General features: G+C 43.1%; 1 protein-coding gene across 1 annotated transcript in view; it reads right to left on the reverse strand.

Moving 5' to 3' along the window:
* ITGA9 (integrin subunit alpha 9) overlaps window positions 1–26,915 on the reverse strand; it is an 855,720-nt gene that overhangs the window by 603,938 nt on the left and 224,867 nt on the right. The window contains exon 15 of the mRNA XM_029589807.1: window positions 7,144–7,304. Coding sequence (XP_029445667.1) covers window positions 7,144–7,304 — 161 coding nt within the window. The remainder of the gene's footprint in view (window positions 1–7,143; window positions 7,305–26,915) is intronic.

A 26,915-nucleotide genomic window follows, 5' to 3' on the forward strand; every position in this document is an offset into this window, starting at 1 on the left:
AGATTTTTGGTGGGTGAATCTGAGACACTTTACAAATAGTACCAGTAGTCTGCAAGCAATTCATTTTGGAAGATGGGGGAGAGGTGTCCAGAGGACTACTCCCATGGAAATTTGTACAAACCTGCTCTCAAAGTGTACCTAAATGCACATTCTTTCCATGTTGTTACAACAAAATATTTAAGATCCAATACAGACGTCTAAGGCTGGTGAGTATGTCTTACATAGAAGAGAATGAATTACACACCAGCAAAGGCCAAATCCTGCTGTTCCCAACACATAATTCTATGTGGTATACATGTCCAGGTCACAGACTTTGACCTGGGTCTCAGGATATTTTACCTTGAAGAGTTATTAATATTCTCTATTAGGCAAGTCTCTGACTTGATTTTCTGGCTTGGCATCTCTCTCTTTTTCTTCCTCATTCTCCATTCTTGCCTCAGTTCCTTTTTTTGTATTCCCTCTCCCTCTTGTGTCTACTTCTGTCCTTTTCTTTTTCTTACCTGTTTCAGTTTTGCCTCTTCCTACTCTCTTTCCTTCAGCAGGGAATGTTTTAATAATTATTTTCTCTTCTCGATTTCTGTCTCTTTCTCCTGATCTCTCTTTTCTTCTCTACCTTAGTTGCCTCTCCATTTTCTTCCTGTCTTTTCTTGATTCCCCATTCCTCCTCTGTCCTACACTCTCTACTCCATTTCTCATGTCCTTCCTCCTACATCATCTCACTGAATTTATTCCCCCATCAGCGATGTCTCATTCCAAATCCTTTCCTTTACTCCCCATTTCAGGTCTTTTCTCCCCCTCCCCCTCCCTCTCTCACTCTACCTAAAATACATCTCTCTCACTTTCTCCCTCCATCCTGGGGTTCTCCCTCCATCCTAGGGTCCTCCCTCCCCATCCTTCCTAATACACTGCACTGCTGGTCCCGATCCCTGGTAAGGCCTGGGCCCCTAATATGCTTTGCCTTGCCCCCCCCCCCCTCTTTTGATCCCCAGTATGTTCTAAGCTTCTTCCCTCCTCTTCCAGTACAGCCTTTCCTGCCCATCTCGCCCTTAGCACCAGGTCAGTTTTGTGGTATAAGGCATAAGATCTACAGGGATACATGTGACTTATACCATGAACTGATCCTCTTGCCAGTTGTGTGGAGGAAGGAAGGGGAAAGAAGAGAAGGACAGAACAGGCTATACTTGGGGAAAAATGAGAGAGGAGGGGATGGAAGGAGAGGTCGGGCCATACCAGAGATTTGGGGAGATGGCAGGAGAGAGAGTCCTGCAGTTTTGGATCCCCTGAAATCGGAAACAGAATCAGCTATAGGACATTGCATGGCAAGAGGCACCTCTTGAGCACTGGAGTGCCTGGCAACACCCCTACTCTTCCAGTTGTTTTGTTACCTAGAGAAAATCTCCCACATGTTTGCATTCCCTTGAAGCACCTAAAGATACATTTGACTAGGCTATCTGATCTTCTGATAAGCAGCCCATTGTTAGGAGCATGACTGCCTAGATGCTTTCTTAGTTCAGCAACAATTAAGAACATAAGAAATTGCCATGCTGGGTCAGACCAAAGGGTCCATCAAGCCCAGCATCCTGTTTCCAACAGAGGCCAAACCAGGCCACAAGAACCTGGCAATTACCCAAACACTAAGAAGATCCAATGCTACTGATACAATTAATACCAGTGGCTATTCCCTAAGTATAATTGATTAATAGCCATTAATGGTCTTCTCCTCCAAGAACTTATCCAAACCTTTTTTGAACCCAGCTACACTAACTGCACTAACCACATCCTCTGGCAACAAATTCCAGAGCTTTATTGTACATTGACTGAAAAATAATTTTCTCCAATTAGTCTGAAATGTGCTACTTGCTAACTTCATGGAATGCCCCCTAGTCCTTCTATTATTCGAAAGTGTAAATAACTGAGTCATAACTACTCGTTCAAGACCTCTCATGATCTTATGGACCTCTATCATATCCCCCCTCAGCCGTCTCTTCTCCAAGCTGAACAGCCCTAACCTCTTCAGCCTTTCCTCATAGGGGAGCTGTTCCATCCCCTTTATCATTCTGGTTGTCCTTCTCTGTACCTTCTCCATCGCAACTATATCTTTTTTGAGATGTGACCAGAATTGTACACAGAATTCAAGGTGTGGTCTCACCATGGAGCGATGTAGAGGCATTATGACAATGCTCAAGTGGTGTCTCCCTGCCATGCTTGACTTCCTAAAGAATAGTGGGCCGGATTTTAAAAGCCCTGCGCACGTAAATCCGGCGGGATTTACGCGCGCAGGGCACTCGCGCGCCGGCGCACCTATTTTGCATAGGCCGCCAGCACATGCATGCACCCCCTTGCGCGCGCCGACCCCGGATTTTATAAGATACGCGCGTATCTTATAAAATCCAGCGTACTTTTGTTCATGTGTGGTGCGCGAACAAAAGTATGCGCGCTCGCTGTTTTTGAAAAAGTACCCCAATGTGTAGAAACATTTTATCAGAAAAGACAGTATGAATTAGAGATGTGCATCGTTTTTTATTTTCGTGTCGTGCTTTATTTTCGGCCTGCCGCAGGAAATTTCATTTTCCTGTGGTTCGGGCCTTTTTTTTTTCAGGGACCATCGTTTTTCGGGTTACTGCGCGCTAACTCCCATTAGTGCACGCTAACATTTTAGCAGATGTCACAAAATTATGTTGAGTAGTTAAATCACAAGCAGATTGTGATACATTACAGGAGGATCTTGCAAGACTGTAAGATTGGACATCCAAATGACAGAGCAAATTTAATGTGGACAAAGGCAAGGTAATGCATATAGGAAAAAATAACCCTTGCTGTAGTTACACGATGTTAGGTTCCATATTAGGAGCTACCACCCAGGAAAAAGATCTAGGCGTAATAGTGGACAACATAATGTAATTGTTAGATCAGTGTGCTGCAGCAGTCAAAAAAGTAAATAGAATGTTAGTAATTATTAGGAAAGGAATGGTAAATAAAACAAAGAATGTCATAATGCCTCTGTATCGCTCCATGTAGAGAGCACACCTTGAGTACTGTGTGCAATTCTGGTCATCCTACCTCTAAAAAGATAGTTGCACTAGAAAAAGTACAGAGAAGCGCAACCAAAATGATAAAGGGGATGGAATGGGTCCCCTATGAGGAAAGGCTAAAGAGGTTAGGGCTGTTTGGCTTAGAGAAGAGCAGCTGAGGGGGGATTTGATAGAGGTTTACAAAATCATGAGAGGACTCGAACAAGTAATTATGAACCGACTATTTACTCTTTCAGATGTTACAAGGACTATTTACTCTTTCAGATATTACAAGGAGGCATTCTATGAAGCTCGCAAGTAGCACATTTCAAACAGATAAGAGAAAATTATTTTTCACTCAATGCACAATTAAGCTCTGGAATTCATTGCTGGAGGATGTGGTTAAGGCAGTTAGCATAGCTGGGTTTAGAAAAGGTTTTGACAAGTTCCTGGAGGAGAAGTCCATAGACCACTATTAATCAAGATGACTTAGGGAACAGCCACTGATTATTATGGGCACTAGTAGCTTGAGATCTATTTAATGTTTTGGGTTTTGGTCTGATAGGGCTGCAAGTACCTGGCAAGAAGTTGCCAGGTACTTGCAGCCTGGATTGGCCACTGTTGGAAACAGGATGCTGGGCTTGATGGGCCCTTGGTCTGACCCAGTATGGCAAATAGTATGTTCCTATGTAAAGATAAGATGAAGCTCAGCTTCCTTTCACTCACTTAGATAATAGCAAGCAGAGGCTAAGAACTCTTTCCATGAAGCTTGAAAAAGAGCCATAAAAACAGCAAACTAAAAATACCCTTATCCCTATCAGACCAAAATATCTCCACTGAATAGATCATTTTACAGACTCTTTGCCCAACTGCTAAGTGTCGACCAGCCTGTAGTAAATCTTGCTTTATAAACAAACTTTATTGCCATTTCAACACCACAGTCCCTGAAGCTAAGCAAAAGTCCATCTCTTCCCTCCTTGATATAGTTGGCAATTTGCTTATCGGATTCCAAAAATGTCAGCTTCCTCTGCAAAACCCAAAACATTGCAATCCCAGCCTTGGCTCCCCCTTCCTTCCCAAACCCAACCGCATGCACAACTGCACACTTAACATTCACACCCGGCTTCAGCAGCAGCAGTGACAAAATCTAAATATCCTCCACACATTAAACAAATCGTCGAGAGTGGAAAGAAGCACAGTAATACAGCATTCTGGAAGCCAAAGCAGAGGTAGAACCAAAAATAGCCATTTTTTTTTAAACAAGTGAATAGATAGTCATGGGAAAAAAAAATTGTGATGCTCTTTTTAATTTTTATTGCATTCCTGAAGTAAAAGGAAAGTTTAAAAGATTTGAAAGCTCCATCTGCCTAGACACACTTTCTGTTTTTCAGTGTTACAAGATGACTCCATGTCATCAGATACACGCTGCCAGTTTCTGATTTTGCCAATTTGCATCTAATTTTTCTAAGAAAAATAGAACTACAAGTCCGTAATGGCAGTGGGCGCAAAACCAGGGCTAGCTCTGCCCATTGCTAGTGATATGGAGCTGCCTGGTTATCCCCACTGTAAACCAAACTATGGTGCCGACATAGAAAGCTGAGTGCTAAAACTGTGTGCTGAAATTTAGTGCCCACTTTCTTAATGCATGAGCTCGTTTCTTTTTAACTCCTCATGAGCAAGCTAATGGTATGCTAATGCATGGAGAGTTTAAAAAAAAAAGCGTACACAGAACGGAAAATGTGCCCAAAGAAAAAGCTTAGCGCATGCAAAACGATTTATGCGCAGAAAATATGGTTCATGGACACAAATAATGCTTTCCGCGCAGAAAATATGTTTTAAATAATGCTTTCTGCAGAGCAAGCTTTTTTTTGCACATAAATCATATTTTGTGCATGGAAAACATGATTCCGGCCCATAAACGATGTTTTCTGCATCTAAAATTATATTTCCAGCACAGAAAGCAATTTTTAAGCACATAAATAACACATAAATCATATTTTATATATGGGAAAACGTGCTTTTTGTGCACAAAGTCTGTTTCTGTGCATAAAATACTGACTTCAGGTCCCAGCACTGAAATTCCAGCTTCCACCCATAGACTAACATTAGCCCTGGAAACTACTCCACCTTGGACTAGGAATTAAGTTGCCAGTGCTAAGAAAACACGAGGTAAGCCAGAGCACCTCTCTGCCTGGGGGAATAATAATTCATGTCTTCATTAGCGCCCTTGCATGGAAATTCCATGTTAACTTAAATACTGATGTGCTTATAACTCCTTGCTGCATCAGCAGTCAAGTTTGCACACAATCAGGCCAATAGGGGTGTGCATTCGTTTTTGACGTATTGGCAATCCGCAACGTATATGTCCCTATTCGTTGTATTTGTGGGGGTCATGAAACGTATGGCAACCCCACGAATACAACATATCTAACAAATAAACCCCCCACCCTCCTGACCCCTCCAAGACTTACCAAAAGTCCCTGGTGGTCCAGCGGGGGTCCTGGCAGGATCTCCTGCACTTGGGCTGTCTGCTGCCGGTATTCAAAATGGCGCCGATAGCCTTTGCCCTCACTATGTCACAGGGGCTACCGGTGCCATTGGTCAGCCCCTGTCACATGGTAGGCACAATTTTGAATACCGGCAGTCGACAGCCCGAGTGCAGGAGATGGACCCCTGCTGGACCACTAGGGACTTTTGGTAAGTCTTAGGGGGGTCAGGAGGGTGGGAGGTTGTAGTTAATTAAATTTAAAGGGTTGGGATGGAGTTTTTTTTGGGAAACGAATACATACGTAACTAATGAACGGATCAGGGTTCCCCAAGAACGGATGCAATGGATTTAGCTCCCCACAAATACGAATACCGAATGGGACGAATCCGTCCCTGCTGCACATCCCTACAGGCAAATACAGAACGGTGGGCTCAGCTGAGCGCACCATTTAGCCCCCGTTTGGCTGCGTATTTTAGACGCGCTATTATTACCCCTTATACTGTAAGGGGTAATGCGCGGCCAACCCCCTGAAACTAATAGCGCTCATCACATGCAAATGCATGTTGATGAGCCTATTAGTTATTCCCTCAGAATACTGAACATAAAATGTGCGGCCAAGTCGCACATTTTACTCTCAGAAATTAACGCCTGTCCAAGGGCAGGTATTAACTTGAAAGCACTGGGAAAAGTTTGCAGAAAAGCAGAAAAAACTGCTTTTCTGTACACCCTCCGACAATATCATAGCGATATTATGCTGGAGGCACCACAAATAAAAAAAAAAACTGCATCCATGGCTGTCAGCGGGTTCGAAAACAGACACCAGTAAAAGTAATAATCAGTTGTCGGACCCACTGACAGCCGCTGCTTCCGCTAAGGATCTTCCTGTGCCCAGGAGAGGTGTCGGCTCTCCTGCACCTCTTACTGCATCGGCCTGAATGTGCATGTAGCTGAGAGTTATTTGGAGGTCTGCACATGCTACTTATACGTTGATTACTGCATGCATTTATTTTTCTGTTTGAATTCATTACAGATCCTTCCTCTTGTAGAAGAGTTATTCCTGGTATAGTAGTTTTACTGATTTTACTGACTACAAAATTAACAAAGCCATCATCAAGACTCTGTACAAGAAACAAAGAGGAAAATGGAAACAGCCAAGGGGTATAAGATCTTAAATAAATAAAGATCACACAACTAAGCTAGGGTTAGATAGCAAGCTGACTGCTACTTCCCACCTCCTAGACTGTGTTTGGGAGAGAAAAATAGTAGATTATGCAGCAAAGACTCTACAGGTGAAGTTAGCAACCAATAAACACAAAATTAAATAAAATGCGCTACAATCACAGCACTGTAGTACTGGGTTTTTACTTGTATCCCTATTGTTTGTTTTGATTGCTGTGTTTTGTTTGATGGTTTCTGTGTATACATTTGTACTGTGTGGGTCCTTGGGTGGGGGTTCTCATGTTATTGTGCTTCCTTCTGTAAATAAAAATTATTTTGACAAAAAAAATGCGCTAAAAGCATAAATCCACTCAGTCTGATATTCCATGGACAGCGTTCAAAACATGTTTGGAACAAATAATGACAGCTAAGATAACATTTTAACACACAAGACAGCGAGAGAGACAAAAGGAGGAAGTGACTGACCTTTACATAGGCTGGATAGTGCTCACACGTCTCCTCCATGTATGAGAGCTGGATCATCTCTGTGACCTGGCCCATGGACTCTCCAGCAGATACAAAATAAACCCTGGCCTGCTGCCCCTGTTCTTTCTTTGCAACATCCGCCACCAAATTATACCTCAAACCTGGAAAAAAAAGGTTGCACATGTAGTACAGGACTACTGGCTTACAATTTTATGGCACACATACTTAGCAGCAGTTGCTTCACCTTTGAACGAGAGGAGCTGACAAGGGAACCGGTGAAGGCCATACCAGCTCACTGTGAGCATTAAGCTATGACACTGGGGCAATGTCATCATAGGTGTAACCCTGAGAACATTTTATATTAATTAAATAATGCAACACCATACATAGGGACACTTTTCTAGTTTCTCTACAGGATGAAACCATGTGATCCCACCTGGGATACAGGGGAACTGGTTGGTACAATACTGATAATGAATTGGAACATTTAGGTGGTTTACAAGTGGAGGAAGCTATATGATCCAGAACGTGAGACCTTGGCCAGATGTAGGATACATGCAACACTTCTTGAACGGACAGCAAATTGTCCCTCTCTCCAGCACCCTACCCACACTCCCCACCTTGTGATTTTAACTCAGCAGATTAGATGGATTTACATCATATAACATAATATGATTCAGCATTGACTGGCAAAATGCAACCGATGCATTTGGGATACACCAGGAAAAGCTTTCAGAGCAGCATTCTTGTTTGGTTAGTCACATCTTTGCACAGGGGAAAATTTAAATACCGCAATTCATTTTGAGAACATTAAAGCTGAGCTAAGCGTGCAATTAACTGCTGCTTCCTGAAGCGTTCTCTTACCAGAGGCAGAGTGATACATTTCCAACAAGGTGTGAAGGGATAGAAGCATAACTGATTTTCTGACTCTTCGTAAGGCCCTGTGTACATCATCTTTGGATTTTTTTAAGTAAACGAACTACATATTGCTAAAGTGCATCAATTTTGGAAGAGGAAAGAATACAATTCTACACAATTGATACTTCCTTTCTCCTCTTGTATAGGCATGAAACGCCAATCTGGTTGTCAGAATAAACAAAATGTGCAAATTAATCTGTTTCTTAAACCAAATACATCTCTATGGATATCCAGTATGTGTTTGTGGCCTTTGAGGGCTGGCACTGCACACAGCCAGTGCTCTTGTATCGCCATTTACCCAACACAGAATTATTGGTTCTCAAGTTAGTTCCCTGATTTTCAGGATATTCAGAATGAATTGCAAATGCTACATCTGTATATGTTGGGCTTAAGAAGCAAATTCGAAGAATTCAAATATAGGGGGCAATATTCAGCCACTGGCCAGCTTGCAAAGTTAGCCGGATAAAACCTTTGGTGGAATATTCAACCATACAGCCACACCACTGAATATACCCAACTATCTTAAAGATAGCCTGATTACTTTATCTGGCTAACTTTAGGACTACTCTACGACATAACCAGAGTTAGCTGGACAATTTATCCAACTAATCTAACTCTGCCCCCAAATGCTACCAGAATGCTCTTACATTATCCATTCCGAGGGTGATATTCAAACCAGCATATTTAATAAGTTATCGGGATATAATTTAGCCAGATAAGTCAGAGGCTTTCCAGAGGTGAGTGGGAGATGTTTCAGGGAGGAACGGAATTAGCCGCATAAGTTAACTGATTAACTCAGATATTCAGTTATCCGATTAACTTAACTCTTGTTGTGACACTAATGTGTCCTAAAGTTAGCTGGATAAACATATCCAGCTAACTTTAAGGGAGCTGGATATATTCAGTGGCTATTTAGCCTGATATGCTTGTCCAGTAACTAGCCAAGCCACTTAGCAGCTGAATATTGCCCCCTACAATTTTAGCTGGATAATGAGTTATCCAGCACAATATTAGCCAAAGTATTCCAAATGTTTAAAGTCATAGATTTGTTCACGCCGGGTTGCACGAACAAATCTGCGCCCTCGCGTAAATTTTAAGATTTGCCCCATTCTGAAGTGGGTTATCACTACAGTTTCAAAATAGCACTTCCTTGCCTTTTTTTTTCTTTTTTAACAAGAAAAATATGAAATCAGTTCTGAAAAAGAAATGTCAGCCACTGGTGCTCAGTTGTCATTGACATTAATGACTTCAGTCAGTTTTAAGAATGATCTCTCGCCTTCACTATAAGATATAGTGAAGGCGATATATAAGATATATATTTTGCTACTCATCTATATTTTTATAATACTATACATATTTATTAATTGATACAGTTGGCTAAAATGTTAATATTCTTCCTTCAATTTCCTCCCCCTTTCAGATCCTAGTTATTTTTCCTTGTTTTTTGTAACTTTCTCACATCCTAAATATTGTTATTATATCTGTTAAGTTTCATTCTATATGTGACGTTGAATTGGGAAATGTTTTACTATGTTACTCTCTGCCTTTACTCACATTGTTAATTGTAAACCGGGTTGATGTGATTCCTATCATGAAACTCGGTATAATAAAAATAATAATAAATAAATAAATAATAAATATAGGGGGTGTTAGGTACAAATGTAAAGCTGCTAGGATAGCATTAGGAAACATTTCAATCAGAATGTTGTGTAAACAATTTGAAGGTCTGCTACAGTACTGTTATCTAAACCTGTCTTCCTTTTAAGAAAGACAACAGTGGACCAAATTCAAAGCTGTAGGCTGATTGTAAGTCTTTGGAGCTCACTTTGACTAAAGCTTTTCCAAATCAAAATTTAGTTGTTTCTGAACAACTGATTGGAAATTAGTTAGAAATCCAAATAGATTTGTGATTTTTCTGTATGAAGGTGACCTCTTTTCAGACACTGACAGAAATGACAATTCAAAACTCATCATGGCCATTCATATTTACTTCACTTTGCCCATCTGGATCTTTGGATGCATGGCTATGAATACTTGACTGAGTATGTGTGTAACATGCAAGACCTAAGCAGCCTTGACCCAGTTCTCATTTTGTCAAAACTATCCCTAGGATTTGTCAGAAAAATCTGTAGTGATATCGAAAATTTCTGTCCAATGACACCATCAAGTCCTGCTTTTTGCAAGTTTTTATTCATGCTGTAAAAATTGAGCAGAAGCTTCTGCCATGATACAGCCATGAATGTTAATCCTAGGGACCTGTTTCATAGGTGAGAGCAACAGATTCAGATTTGACGTTTGTTTTTTTTTTTGGGGGGGGGGGGGTTATCAGATTCTCTCTCTCCTTCACTCAGGGCATCAAAAAGCTTGTCAGAATGATGAGTAATTGTTTCTGTTCAATCTTCTCCCATCTAGTAAGGGATAGGATCTTGCATATTGGTTTTGGCCTGTCTGTCAGTATTGGTAGAAATATTTCTTTCTAGAACCCCCCAACCACATGAAGGAACTTCACGTAAACATTGATGGGTTAGAAGCCCCAGTGCACAGACAAGTTACATTTGGTGCAGTGATCCCAAAGTAATCTTTATTAGGGATGTGCATTCGTTTGCGACGAAATAGGAAATAGAGACAATATTTCCAATTTTGTCGCGTTTCGGGGGGGGGGGGGGGCAACGAAACAATAAGAAAACCCACGAAATTTCGTGTGGTTTTATCATCGTTTTTGGGGAGGGGAGAAAGGGCACATTATAAAAAAAAAAACCCAATCCCACGCCGGCCGTCCATTGCTCCTACCATGTGACAATGGCGCCGATAGCCCTGTCACATGGTAAGGGCAAAGGGCTATCGGCACCATTTTGATTAGTAGCAGCCGATGGCCCAAGAGGGGAGATCGCTCCCAGGACCCCGCTGGACCACTAGGGACTTTCAGTAAGTCTTGGGGGGGGGGGGGGGGGTCGGGAGATTGCAATTAATTAAAATTGACGGGTTGTGGTGGGTTTGGTTTTTTTTTTTTTAAATCTGAAGGGTTGGGGGCAGGTTTTGGGCAATGTTTCGGGGGGCAGATGAAATAAAATTGGCCCGAACCACAGGAAAATGAAATTTACCGCAGCGGCCGATAACGAAGGCCGAACCAAAAGGTTCGGCTGAATCACATCTCTAATCTTTACACTCAACAGAAATTATAAATATGCCCTGTATGCACATACAGACACAACAATTACAATCCAAATCCAGTCCATATCAGGTTATCCAAATATATGGGATTTTGCAATCACTTAAATCTGTAGTTAAGCCTTCATGGGTCTCTTCCAAGTTCTCTGTTTGGCCCCATTAGCCTTCAAATTGCCATGTGTAATCCCCTTCACCTCTGACCTGAAGCACCTCTGGTATCATGTTGCATCCAAAGAAATGGCTAAACTTCCTGTAGCTCTAGACTCCTTTCATAGGTCTTTCAGCCGGGACTTCCTGTGGCACAGGCTGACAACATTACATCCTGCATGAGTACATAAGGAAGTCCTTTGTAACCAGCCAATGCTACAGCAACAGGTCATCTTGCTCCTGCAATGCTTGTTGCCTCAGATCCTGACTTCTCCTTGCCTTGTTCCAGTCCCTGTCTTTGCCTTGCCTTGTTCTGGTCCTTGCTCCTGTCCTTCCCTGCCTTCCATCCCCTTGTCCTGATCTCTCGTTGACTGGCATTCTTGCCTGATTACTGACTCTGCTTGATTGCCACCTGCCCTGACCTCTTGCCTAATTACTCTGCCTGATTGCCACTTGTCCTGACCTGTTTGCCTGGACTCCGACGCTGTCGCTTGCTGCCTGTCCTGACCCGTGTTCCGCTCCCTGGCTGTGGACACTCACCTAAGTCCTGTCAGCCTCAGAACCCAAGGGCTCAACCTGCAGGGGAAGAGGCTGGTATAGATGAAGCCTTCATCTCGATCCCAGTTCAGATCGTGTCTGCCTGCTGTTGGCGTCGGCCCAGCTGTACCTGCTTACTGGGCAGAATCAACTATGCCACAGCCCAAAGGGCTCGCACATCGTGACACCAGGATTGGCTTCCTAGTGTCCCAGCACCCCTTTAGAAGCCCTGAGGACCTTCAGGTTGTAAGCAAGCCTTACTGGCTTACTCAACTCCAATTTATTAGAGCCACTCAGTGGCTCAAGGGAAGAACTCCAGCCCCTCCCCAAGTAACCAATTAGTGTGGTATTGTTTTTTTTGCAGCGTAGATAAATGTAGTCTGCCACTACTGTGTGTGTTGGGGGGGGTTTGCCATGACAAACAAAGATAGAATAGATGTCAGATAAGACCCATTTAGTTTGGCCAGTTTTATTCCTGGTGCAACGCCATAGACGCTAGTTTTCTGCAGTTTTCTCACATCATCAAAATTAGGGATTCTCCGTGCTTATCCCAGGCTTTCTTAAATTCAGTTACTGCTCTGTCTGCAACATCTCCACTGGGAGCACAATCTATGCATCCACCACCCCTTTTTTTTGTCAATATTTTCCAATGTTGCTCCTGAGTCTTCCCCCTAAATAACAGCATCTCAAGAAAAGAAGTCTTACAGCTTTAAGCCACCCATCAATGCTATTTAATCCACTTAAACTAAATGAATGTCATCCCAAGGAACATACAAAGCAAGATCATTTTACTTTTTCATATGAGCCTCATATTTTTCTAATATATTAAAATCATCATCATAAATTTGGCCCAAGCAGTTGCTAAAGTCAGTGCCATTTCTTTGAAGAATAATTAATACTTCCTCGTTCAAAGATTCTCCTATCTGACAATATTAATTGGCATAAAACAGAAAAATTGCTCCAAAATTTCCATCTTGCGGAAAGCAGCTGAATATGAAGCAGAAATGTTCAGTATAAGAAATATTAGGTCTAGAATTAGAGGAAAATATTTTACCTCTTGATTCTCCTTTACAAACTCTTCATAAACAGCGAATGAAAAGGACCAGCTCATTGGTAACATGGCACAGTACCACGAAGAAGACCTGGGTTCAGTTCCTGGGCCAAAGAGGGCTGTTGATGCAGCAGAGGCAGCGTTCATAGCCTTTAGGGGAGGGAGTGGGAAGAAATCTCAGCAATCGCACACTTAGGGCCTCATTTTCCACGCCGCTTGCACGCGAAAAGTCCCTTATCGCGTGCAATACCAGGATGGGGGTGGAGTCGGGGCAGAGTCGGCCCCGGAAGAGGAGGAGTCGGGGCGTCACCGGGGCCAACTCTGCGCCGACGCCGCAGACAGCGAAAAGGTAAGTGCCTTTTCGTGGCAGCTTTCGCTCCCAATAGCGCCACCTCCTATGGTGGCGCTATTGGGTGCGAAACCGGCAGCGATTGCACCGCGACAGTGCGATCGCTGCCAGCTAGCGCAGGCCCTCCCCCCATTTCGGCCCCCCACCCCTCATCTTCTAAAGTATCGCAGGCCTGCAATACTTTAGAAAATGAGGCCCTTAGTGGCCAGACTCGGGGGTCAATGTGTATCAGGTTCCAGAAAGAGAAGTGGTCTATAGTCACTGCAAAAAACTGTCACTGCAGTGGCTGGGCTAAGTTGGGAGGGAATACAAATAGAGGGGAGAAACACAGGTAAGCTGGGAAAGAAGGCTTATGGCACTGTAGCCCAACATTGGAGCCAAAGACCCAAAGGATCAGGAGGAAACTGCTGGGGCAAAAACAAATTAAAAAAAGAAAAGTAGATGAAATATGTGAAACATTCTTCATTTTATTTACCATGCACTTTTAGATGCTACTTTGAGAAGGGACTGAATTGGGAGCTATGTTTAATACCAAGTTAATTTCTATTGTTAGGCAATCCAAGGATTTGCAGTTGGTCACAGAAAGGTAGACTACATTCAGCTAGAAATAAACTAGTAACTATCCATCCAAAAATATATTCCAATAATTTGGTTTCTCTATAAATTCTCAGATATTGGAAATTCTTTGGTCTTGCATAGTTTTTGATCCACCCTGTTCCCATACTCTAGTTGTTTTTTCTGCATTTTTCTAATTAGATAAGTCTTTGATATATGATGTAGCATGTTTGGAAGGGCAAAACTGTTTGCAAACAAAGCACATTTCCTGGGGTTTTAGAATTAAATATCCATTTTCGTGGTTGCCTCTCTGTGAAGCACTCGAATGAATGAGGAGGCTGACTGTTGTAGGATATTATCGTGCTTTGTTGTATATTGACTGTCATCATTTTAAAATTTTCAGGACCCTTTTAGGTCTGGATTCCAAGATCATCATCAGAGACAGTGTCTTGCCAAAGAGTAGAAAGCCATTGTGCTGCTGTTAAGTTTGCACTGCCTATTTTGTGGAGCACAAGATAGGTCTTCACAGGTCGTGGCTGACGCACCGCTGCAGCAGGTTTTCTGCCTAGCCAACCACTACCCCCTCGAGTTGAGCCCTCGGATTCTGGCTGCCAACAGGAAATACGGCTGAGAAAGGAAGAGGCATCAAGATCTAGTCCAGGGTTAGCAGCGAAGAGACAATGCAAAGATCAAGACAACAACCAGGACGAGGGCACACAAGAGAGAGCCAGAAAAGGAGCAGGAACACTGGTCAAACCTGGAACACTGAGCAGCAAGCACTGTGGAACTGCAAGGGATCTGTTGCGAAAGCAGTAGGTAGTAGTTCTGGGCCTTCCTTTATACAAGGCAGGCTGTGACATCATCTGAGCATGTCACAGGAAGTTCAGCCATGTTCCTTGGATACAGAATGATGCCAGAAGCACTTCAGATCAGAAGTAAGAGGTGGTACAAACAGGTTCCTGGTCAACTAATCAAGTAAATGTCACTTACAATTTCATCTCTACATTTATTCATCCCCTTACAGGACAACATTACCCCTTAAAGGCTAATACCAATTGCGTGTCTTTCGGAGTTGTCTATGTCATTTTTTGCCTTTGTCTCCAGCTATATGTCAGGAAAATGACCCACCAGATTAAAAACAATTTATGACCATCAGAAAAACATCTTCAACTCCAGGAATGAAGCTCCCTTGGTTTCTGACTAGCTTCAGTTTCACCATAATATATTATACTGGACCTTAAATTTCTTGTCCTGGAGCAATGTCATCTTCTTACTCGCAATGGGAATTTCCCATTAATTTTGTTGCACAGATAGCAATGCTGCATTTTTACTCTTCATACTTTACTACCCACAAGTTTGAATTCCAAGAGAAAATGAACTGCCTGTTGGTGATTTATCTCTCTTTTTTACCTTTATTTTCTTTTCCTTCTTCCTGCTTTTGTTGGTTGGCCTCTGGTTATCATGGAGCATTTTTGCACCCCTTTTTTTCTATTTAGTTTCCTGATCTAACTAGTTACTGTTCTACTCTGAACCATTACTGAAAGAAAATTTGCTTCTTTGCTGATGCTTATCTTGCTTTGGAAGTATTATGCCTTGATGCCTTGTTATCCTGTCGATTTAGTTAGGTTTATAAGTAGTTCTAAACATGTCTTTTCTTGTTTATTGCCAGATGCTTGCCTCCCCTTGATGAAGCGTTTTAGCAAAACACAACTTGTGTTGGGGCTGGGATTTGCTTTCCCATGGCAGCGGGCAGTATTTATAACTACTAACAGTAATTTGACTAATTTGAAAGACTGTCTTTGTTAGGAATAAAGCATTTTGCTTTTAGCCCTTTCATGGGCATTGGTGATTTTTGATCACACCTTCCCTCTTATTAGATCCTCTTATGTTGGGTCTGTTGACCCTTAGGCTGGGGTGAGACTAGCTCTAACTGCGGGGAGGATTCACTTATATGCAAAGTTGCAGTTTTATGTAAACCGGGGTGATTTGTATTTCATACAGGAACCTCGGTATATAAAAGTTAAAAATAAATAAAATAAATAAATACCAGCCCTCGTTCCCCTCGGGTTAAGCCTTTGGATGCCGGAGCCAGCAGGACTTAGGCGAGGGTCTTTGTGTTATGGTTTAGCGGTGTTTGGGCGGATTCCCGGGTACTGTGGCAGATGGCCACGCCCACGGGGAGGAGCCCTGTGGGAAGCCACAATACTGGGCTAGACTCAGGATGCACAAACACAGAATTAGATCTTTTATTGTACAGCTGATGTGTACCACCAGAGCTGGCAGTAGTGAGGTGATCCAGAGGTAGCAGTCTCGGGACCCTCGGCAGAGGGAACCCGTCTCACCAAGTTGGTATAGGGAGATTCCGATGTAGATTTCCCAGCACGGCAATGCTATAGATGAGACAGACTGAGAATTAGATTACTCACTAGATGGTAGCTGTAAGGTTGGTGATTCCACCAGGCTGAAGTTGATGGTTCCAGGCACCGAGGCAGGGAAAGCAGGCCCTCGAGGAGCGAGTACCTGATCCCAGTAAGTCACCTGTAATAAAGCAGAGGGCCCCCGAGGAGCGGGTACCCAGATTAGAGAATACCCCAAAGGGCAGAGAGAGAGCTTCCAGCGGCAGCACGGAAGCGGCAGAGTAGCTTAGACCGGACGAGTCCAATCCTAGTAACTCAATGAGCTAGCAAACAAGTACAAGCTATATAGCCGGATGGCGTGACGTCACTTGAGGGGGACGCCCCCGAGGTTCGCGCCATAGCTGGAATAAAGACGTGGGTAGCGCACGCATACCCTAGGAGACCCTTGGGAGAAACATGGCGGGAGGCAACACCATAGCCGTTCCGGGGATGCCGGAGAACGCGGCTTGCAGACGCAGCGGTAGCCATCTTCCCAAGGCTAGCGGGGAGAGCAGAGAAAATGGTGAGGCACAAAGGTCGAAGCCATCTGAGACCGACGGACGCAACACTTTGGGAGTAGGTGAGGTAGCAGAGTCAAGGGCCAGGCAAGGGTTAGAGGTGGGCAGCAGACAGGCAAAACAGAAGTCCAAGCAGGGATCAGTGGCAGGCAGCAGACAGGTGAAATTGGAAGTCCAAGTAAGAGTCAAAACCAGGTATCAATCAAGGAGCGAGGTGGACAGAAGCCAGGATCAGGCTGGACAGGAGAGGCAGGAACAAGCTGGCAACACACACTACGAAGTTAGCTGGATCTGTTGCTGAGGCACTGTAGGGGCGTCTGAGGCAGCGTTATATAGGGAAGGCTGATAACATTATCTAAGGGCGCTGCGAAGGTTTTCCCACCATGGGCCCTTTAAGTGTCCCAAGTCTGTCATGCGTGCACGCTCGTAGAGGATGGCAGTATCCTGCCACACCGGCCACAATGGCAGCATACTGCTGTAGCACGGACCTGCGAGACCCAACATCATCTTCTTGACATTGACTGGTAATGGGATACGGTGAACTGTCTCCTGATACAGATATTTTAGGTGGAGACAAAGGAATTGCAAGTAAATCTGGAATTCTTGCGCAGTCATTGGTGAGAGGACAGACCTCTTTCCCACTTTACACACATTTTAATCAACAGATAATGAACCCGAGTGGCTACGCAACAACAGAACAAGGCTACAGACTTTTATAAATTAGCTTTTTCTTTTTTTTTTTTTGTCTCGTCAAAGTTTTATTGACCACTTGGAAAAAATAATACAATTGTTACAGTATGTCTTTATCAAGACACACTATACAGTGACATGAGTCCTATTTAAAAAAAACATGAAGTAACAGACACAACTGCTGCTGTGTAATTCTTTATGGTCTATTGGGTTTCTTTATTCTGGAATCAGCAATCTGGTCTGTTGAATGTCAGAGCGCCTCTCACCACAGGGATCCCAAACTTTCTTACTCACTGCAAACTTCCCAGCATTAGAGGGATAAGGTTGTAGAGGAGGGAAATGTACCCTTCTCAAATGTGAATACTAGTACCCTGGGAGTGAGCATTCTGCTACCACATTAAAAAGAGGTGTTTCCGTGGGCATGGTTGGGTTCAGGGAGAAAGGAGAGGAAAAGAATGAGTATATGTTAGATTTCTAAAAGTACATGAACTATATTGTCCCTTCCCCGGCTGTCTGCACGACCCACGCGTGCGCACAGATGCACCAATTTTATAACATACGTGCACGTTCTAAAATCCGCTACCTGCGCGCATGGGCGTGCAAATGCTGACTCGCGCACGTAAGGGAGAGGGGGGACAATTTTACATCATGCACATGGCGACGGACTAGGCCTTTTCCCAGTTCCCTCCCAGTCAATTCCAATAAAAGTGCGGACTGGGAGGGAACTTCCTAAACCCCCTACCTATCCTGCCACCCTTTCCCCCTATCCGCCCTGATCCTTAAAACCCTGCTAACTTTTGTTTTGTTTGTTTTAAAACTTACCTGCTCTCCGGAGCAGTAGCAGGTTGCTTGTGCCAGTCGGCTGCCGAAGCACACTTCAGTGGGACAATGCCTAATGGAGCTGTCCCAGCCCATCAACGCCCAGACCCCGCCATGCCCCTTTTTGCCAAACCCGTTCTGCGCGTATCTGCCTGTTTCGGCACGCGCTGCGTTTTTAAAATCCAGCCTATAGCAGGTGGAATGCATGCAGCTGCTTTTAGTGTGGGTACTTTGTGCTCTCTGATTTTCAAAATGTTACATAAAGTAGGCTGGTTTAATAACACCCATATCTGAAAACTGCCTCCTAAGTTATTTTGTAAGGACTTGCCACAGCCAAAAAAAACCAAAACCCCACTCTCAAAAAACAAGGATCACCAAAAGCTAAACACGATTAATGTTAATGTACTGCAAGCAACTTGTCACTTGAAATCCAAAAGACTGACACACTGGCAAAATCCCACAGACTGTTGTCCTGTATAAGGGTGTCCCCTGTGTGCACCACCACTATGTCTCTCTCCACTCTTTTCATGCTGAAATTAATTGAGATCAGAAGAAATCACTTTAAAAAACCACTAGGACATTATTAAACCTTAATGCTGTCAAGAAAACTCACAAGACTACTTCACACATATTAGTAAAATTAAAAAAAAAAGAACAAAAACTGAAAGCTACCAGGTAAACTTGGAGAACCAGCAAACCAAGCAACCAACAGCAATTGTACTAATTAACTTCATACAATTGAATAAATCTGCTATCTACAGTGTACATTTATACCAATGATTGTCCTGTGGTAAAACCTTCATTTGTTACCTGGATGCTGAGCAAAAAACCTGAAAATTCTGTGCACAATATAAATTCCTAGAAAATCTGCATACTTAATTTATCCAAACTACACACATAATCACCATCTTTAAGTAATAATTAATTTAAAATACAATATCAATAAAAATGGAGTAATAATTTTAAATATTTAAGTCTTGGAGTAATATTTTGTGCAGAATTTCTCCATTATAAGACCTGGCCTCTCTCTTCCCCCTCACCCCCCTAGGCTTGACCACACTAGCTTTCTCCTTCTCCTGTCTCAATCCCCAGCTCACATTCTCTATCTCTTAGGCTTGACTATCCCTACCTCTCAAATCTCTCTCCTCCCATCATGCTCAAACTTACCCAGCTAATTCTCATCTCCCAGACTCAAACCTCTCCAGCTCTATATCCTCCCCCATACTCACTTTGGCTCTCCAACCCCCTAGCTCAACCCACCCCAGCTATTCCTCCAACCCTATTCCATAACTCCTCCCTTCCCCATGTCCTCACTCTGCCCACCCCCCACCAAGTCTTCTCCCAGGTTTGATCCCCAACTCTCTCTCTCTGCTCCCCCTCACCCCAAGGTTCAGACCCCCAGCTTTCTCTCTTTGCTCCCTCTCTAGTTCTGTCTCCACCCCCACTGCTCCTTCCTTCATCTTCCAGACCCAGCAGGCCCCATCTGTCTCTGCTGTCTTTCTTATGCAGCCGATACAGTTGTTTCCTCCTTCCACATGGGTATACATTGCTGCGGCCTCCTCAGTCTTCCAGCCAGCACTGCTGCAGGCTCTTTCCGGCCGTGTGGGCTGACCGTGCTTCTACCTCTTTTATCTTCAGGCCCACACAGCTGATGCCATTGATTACAGTGCCCAGCTGAGTAGGCCCATGCTGCTGGCTTCTGCTCCCTGTGCCTTATTCTGTAGGGTGAACATGCAATGCTGAATAGGAGGGGAGGTTCTGCACAATTTCTGCATTGACGAGTTGCACAAAATTCCTCCCAGGAGTAAATACAGCCATAAGTTACAAGTGTCAGCTTCCCAAGCAAAACTGACTTAAAAAAAACCCTCCCAAAAGCCAAAGCTGCTGATTTTGATTAAAGTCTTGACAAACACATTCGGAAGTTTTGATGTTTTCAGAACTAGTTTTTCATGCCTTTTTCCCATGATGTCATGTCAATGGAAAGACTGAATTCATGTAGGAAAGTCTCGGTCCTGCATGACTTCCAGATCCCTGCTTCACAATCAGCCAAACTGCCCAAAAACTGTAGCTTCAGATTAGAATCTCAGCAAGCAATTTATTCTGTCTGGCTGAGATCGGCAAACATAAGTAGGCTCTTTTTTTGGCTGTCTGCATAAGAAATGGCATGCTTAAACCCCCTTCCAATTAATTTAAGAGCCCTGTATGGGTGTGTGTAGCTCTCCATATACTGGTTAGAAAATGTTCACTCTTCAAAGTATTTTAATCCAGTAATAATCATCACATCATAATCACCATCATAATACATTGTTAGTTGATAAACAGGGAATGAGTGCACAAAGCCATGTTGGCATGCATTAAAAAAGGGGATACTAGGCAGGGATAGTACCAGAGAAAGAAGATAATGATTGATTCTTTTATTGTGTAGTGCCTTAGGTCTCACCAAAAAGGTGTTTGGTAAATTATTACATTAAATTAAATACCTTACCACCAATGTAGAAGGCATTTGTCAATCATATTTGCAGTACATAGGGTTCAGTTTTCGATGCCCATCTTCAGGATATCCAAATGTTAGACAAGGTCCAAAGAAGGGCCACTAAGCTAATAAGGAGGACACAGGGGCTCACATTTTACTACTTGTACTATTTTATTTATTTTATTTATTTAACGGCGCAACCGTTACATGAAATGTTACATGAAACAGCTAATCTTCAGGATTGCTAGACTCAAGAAGGTCAATATTCAAACCTGGCCATTTAAGTATATTGGCTGGCTATAACTTTTCGGGCTAAGGTACATGGTATATTCAGTGACACGGTGTTGATAGTAACTAATACTGGTATAAGAGCGTACAAGTGCATGCGTTTGCTGGTTCGCATCCAGAGATGTGTCCATTTTATAGCATACATACGTATATGCGCACATAATATAAAAAAGCCTGGACACTCACACATGTGAGCAGAATTTTAAATGAGTACACGCATGTGCACGCAAATGCCACTTATACTGCGTAAGTGGGGGAAATTTAGAAGGGATGTGCGTCAATGACATAGCTAGTTTTCCCAGTTTGTTGTCAATTCACCCAATTAAGGGACAGAACTTGCAAATCTCCCTGTTAGCCCCAACCCTTAAAATCCTGCTGACTAGCCTAGATTTGTTGGTTTTATTATTTATACAAGATCCATAGCAGTAGTAAAATTATGCAGCAGGGGACTATGGTACGCACTTGTGCGCCCAAGAATTTATGCGCATATCTCTTGGCCTTCCCTGACACGCCCATGCCCTCCCCAGATAACACCTACTTCCTACCCCTTTTTGCTAACCTTTTTCCTTGTGCACATAGCCAGAGATTCACACATACATGGGAGCCTTTTAAAATCCACTCAGCGTGTGCCAGCTCAATCTATGCACATATCTCCCGGTTTTGGCATGTGCCCGGCTTTTAAAATTCACCAATATGTAGCTGGATATATGTATATATATTTGCGCTTAGCCATAACCCTTGTTACGCGCACAAGAGCCAGGCCTCTTCCAAGGGATGGTTCCGGGGTGGGGAGGGGTGAGAGAGGGCCGGGACAGCGCCATTCATCGCTGTTCTGGACCCTCACATGGCTGCTGATGCGCGCAACTTACTTCAGGTTGGGACCTGAAGTAAGTATTGCAACAAAAAAAAAATGATTCGGTAGGATTTAGGAGTTAAGAGGAGAGGGGGAGGGGAAGGGGAAGGGAGGTTAGGTTAGGGGGAAGGGAAGTTCCAGTTTGCTTCTTGTAAAATCCAGCGCGTATGTGTACGCGGCTCGCTGATTTTATAACATGCACGCGCCGGCACCCACATATTACAAAATCTGCATGTTCATGTGCTGGGAAGGCGCGCACCTTACAAAATCTACCCGTTACTTTTTAAAATCAAAAAGTATGCATGCAAGTTCCAACTCCAGGAAAGCCTCTCGCCAGTATACATAACAGTAACAGGTTCATTTTAAAAGGAACGCGCACGTGCCCATAAACACACATAGCAACAAGTGAGCGGAGAGACTTTGCAATTTTAAATTGTGCCTGCAAGTATGCGCATATCATTTAAAGTACACCTCCTGCATGTATTTTGGCTAGAGCTTTAGCTGCTTTTACGCCAGTATGCAGGCGGAATTTAAAGCATGCTCACACAAGAGAAAAACCCGTTTTTCCAACCAGTTTGCCCAGTTCATATTGAGGTCTTCAAGACCTCTCTGGTTCTTTATCCTGCAAGCCCCCCCCCCCCCCCCACTTAACCCTGAGCCCTCACATGCTAAACACCCAAAAACACGAGATCTCCAGACTTGCTCCTCATCAGAACCAGAAGTAAAGTTATGCGGATAGCAAGCCGATATGCACCATAGTCAGCTTTTTTTAAAATGTCGACTTTCACGCGTAAGTCTTGGCCCCACCCAGGAATGACCGTGCCCCGCCCCTTCTTCTTGACGCACACATGGGTAAGGACGTGCGTACTTCGCAGCTTCTTAAAATGAGCGTTGTTCGCACAATGCCCACATACCCTTATATGTGGCCGCTTTTGCGCAAGCAACGCTTTTAAAATCGACCTGTAAGCATGTAACTGGGTTACGCAGGTACATTTACACAAACTGAGCCCTGGGCTAATTTAATACAGTATTTACATGCCTATAACCGAATTCTGTGTGCTTAAATGCCTTTGAAGACTGAGCCATTCAGCTAGATCAGCCCCTTTGCAAATATGTGCTTACTTTTAGCTACTGAGAAGATGGTCAGGGTTAGGTTGGGAGATGAAAGTTAGGTGGCTAGTATGGATTTTCAGTACTAGCTGCTTAACTTGGCCAGCAAAATCTAAGCACAGTAATAACTGTTTAAATCTAATCAACTTCTGGGGCCTTTGATTTATCCCCTTTCTCCTAGCTAATCTTGTAAAGAAAGATTTCCCGCAACACCACCTTGCTTAATCTCATTAAAAAGCGTAAATTTAACTGAGAGTTGAGTGAAGTTGCTGACCGCTGGATTTTCTATAGATACGATGCCTCATACCAAACGGAAGGCAAACATTAGGGAGCTGGCATCATCCTCCCCCTTAGTAGAGCCTTCCCAATTGCGGATTCCAGTTTTCTTCACCCCATCATCTGGTCAGAAACCAGAGGAAGAGGCCGCTGAGGGAGTCAGATTCGGAGCGGGTAGCAGACCCACTGGCCGAAACATCTTTGAGCCCTGGGGCCCCAAGTATTCCACCTGCACCTCATTATTTACCTACTGATTTTTAAAAATTAGATTATCATTTGAAAGTGGAGGAGGAGCCCAAGCTGCAGTGGGAGAGCTGGAACCTGAAGGAGGAAAAGGAGTTGTGATTTTGAATGACTCTTCAGAAATTACTTTAAAGTCCTTGTGGAAAGCGATACAATCTTTAGAAGGGGCAATTATTAATTTATCTAAGCTGACTGTAGATTCTAACCAACATTTTAATGTTGTGGAAGCTTCCTTGAAAAATAATAAAGATAGTGTTGAGCAGATGGGGAATAGATTGAGCAACTTAGAGAACTGGCAGCAAAGATTTGCCAGAGCTGAAATTATTTATGGTAAGAAATTAGAAGGGATAGAGAATTTTTTAAAGTATTTAAATCTTAGAATTACTAACTTCCCCAAGCATGATTTAATATCTGCTTATGATATGTTCCAAGAATATCTCACACAAATATTAAAAATGCCATCGAAAACGCTACAAGTACTATCTAAGATCTATTATGTTTCATCAAAGAATAATGTAGTTGAGAATAAGTTAAGTGTAGGACAATTACATTTGTCAGAAGTTATTGAATCTAATGTCAATACTGTAATAATGAATAGATCTGTATTACATGTTTCATTTTCTTTTGCCTCAGACAGAGAAACTGTCCTTAGACTTTTTATGCGAAATCGTTTATCCCTGTTTCATGATGAAAAAATTTGGACATATCCTGATTTCTCTAAAACAAAGCAGGATAGGAGAAAAACATTTTTAAACTTGAGAACAGAGGTTGAAGCTATAGGTGGGAAAATGCTATTAAAATTTCCCTGTAAATGTGAAGTTGCACTTCAAAATCAAAAATATGTTTTTTTCGAATTATCTCAACTTCGAGCTTTTATCGATTTCCACACCCAATAATCTGCAGAATCGGGACTTGAGGCAAAGGTAAAATAAAAACCTAGATGTACTCTCAATTTTCATTTGTTATAGAAAAAAAGGATATATCCTATTTTCTGTTTCCTTATTCCGCTTATAAATATATCATTTCCTTCTGAATATTACCTTGGACAACAGATATACATTTTTTGCTTCAGTTAAGTTTTGAATGTGAAAATAATTATGATATCTGAATGGTTGTAACAAATGCTTGTATTTGTTCTTGAAAATAGCATAAATAAAAAATAAAAAATAAAATAAAAAGTGCTCCCCTACCTTAACATCCTACCCACTTAATCTAAAAAAATAGCCTTCTGACAAGCTCTAACCTCTCCATCTATCCCCAGAACACCTCAAATACATCGCCTAGCAAACTGATGACCAGCCTTGTTCTGGTAACATGCAGCCCGCGCCATTTTTAAAGGCATTTTGTACCATTTTTAAAGATGGCTTGGGCCGTCCATTACTCCTACCATGTCATAGGAGCCGGCCAATGGCACAGATAGCCCCTGTCGCATGGTAAGGGCAAAAGGCCATCGGCGCCATTTTTACTGGCAGCCGACGGCCCGAGAGCGGGAGATCGTTCCTGGGACTCGTGCTGGACCACCAGGTACCTTAAAAAAATTTTAGGGGGTCAGGAGGGTGGGGGATTCGAACTAATTAAATTCAAAGGGTCGGGATGGGTTTGTTTTTTTTCGGCACGAGACAGCCGAACAAAATCGCTAAGAACCGCGGGAACGAAGATTTCCCGCAGTTTTTCCCTGAACCCGATACCGGAAACAAGTCCGGTATCAATTCATATCCCTACTACATAGCAGTAGGAGACCCATTGCTGAGGTGAGGAACCGTGGCACCGGGAGAGTTTATAAGGCCCGGGCTGTTTCATCCAAGAGCGCCACACAGCTGTTCCTGCCATGGGCCCCTTAAGAATCAGCATGTGCCTAGGAGGAGGCCTGGAAGGAGCAGGAGCATGACAGGACCTAGGTGCTGCACCAACATTGCTGATTAAGCAGAGCAGCTCCGGCAGTCGGACGTGGCGTCCCTGTCGTGGGTGGCAGGAGAGGGATCAGGGGAAGTGAGGTGGCTTGCGGGGCCTTCCTGCAAGGCACATGTAGCAAGCTACTCTAAACCAGGGTCCTGCCCCCATGAGCTTATCACGTGTTGGAGCTTTACAATGTGGACTGAGCTCCATCTGGATCTGAGTGATGTGTTTTGGATCTGCTATAAAGAGTTTTTCAATCCTGCAAGCTGCCACAGCAAAGGTGAAGGAATATAAAACTACATCAAAACCCCTGTGTTCTCTCTTGTGAATGACAAATGTTCTGCAAGAACCAGCATCCAGCTCGCAGTGTTAACAAGTTGGGAAAAGAGCTGTACTGTTTAGCCTGCCCAGAGAAGAGACCACATAGCCAACAGAGGAGGAAGCCAAAGGAATGCTGGGAGATCATTTAACGAAGAAAAGGCAGAATTTGGTTGGCTGTGTGCATGAGGAGCAGCAGCCGCCAGGAAGAGAAGAGTGTATCTCTAAGCTCTGCAATCAGTTCTTCTCCTGAAGAAATAATTTCAAAAAGGAGAGACACAAATCTGCACTTTGAAGAAATAGAGAGACAGACAGTTGTTCTTGCTTCATAGCCAAGCTATATAAGAACATAAGAACATAAGAAATTGCCATGCTGGGTCAGACCAAGGGTCCATCAAGCCCAGCATCCTGTTTCCAACAGAGGCCAAAACCAGGCCACAAGAACCTGGCAATTACCCAAACACTAAGAGGAACCCATGCTACTGATACAATTAATAGCAGTGGCTATTCCCTAAGTATAATTAATAGCCATTAATGGTCTTCTCCTCCAAGAACTTAACCAAACCTTTTTTGAACCCAGCTACACTAACTGCACTAAGCACATCCTCTGGCAACAAATTGCAGAGCTTTACTGTGCATTGAGTGAAAAAGAATTTTCTCCGATTAGTCTTAAATGTGCTACTTGCTAACCATGGAATGCCCCCTAGTCCTTCTATTATTCAAAAGTGTAAATAACAAAGTCACATCTACTCGTTCAAGACCTCTCATGATCTTATGGACCTCTATCATATCCCCCCTCAGCCGTCTCTTCTACAAGCTGAACAGCCCTAACCTCTTCAGCCTTTCCTCATAGGGGAGCTGTTCCATCCCCTTTATTATTTTGGTTGCCCTTCTCTGTACCTTCTCCATTGCAACTATATCTTTTGTGAGATGCGGTGACCAGAATTGTACACAGTATTCAAGGTGTGGTCTCACCATGGAGCGATACAGAGGCATTAGGACATTTTCCGTTCTATTAACCATTCCCTTCCTAATAATTTATTTATTTAAAAACATTTCTATACCGTCGCTAAGTTATATACCATCGCAACGGTTTACAAATAGGCACATAGACTAAGGTATTTAATGTAGGTTATCGTACATTCTAACAGGTGCCAATAAAGTTCG

Source organism: Rhinatrema bivittatum, chromosome 2 (genome assembly GCF_901001135.1).
Source record: "Rhinatrema bivittatum chromosome 2, aRhiBiv1.1, whole genome shotgun sequence".
Classification (NCBI taxonomy): domain Eukaryota; kingdom Metazoa; phylum Chordata; class Amphibia; order Gymnophiona; family Rhinatrematidae; genus Rhinatrema; species Rhinatrema bivittatum.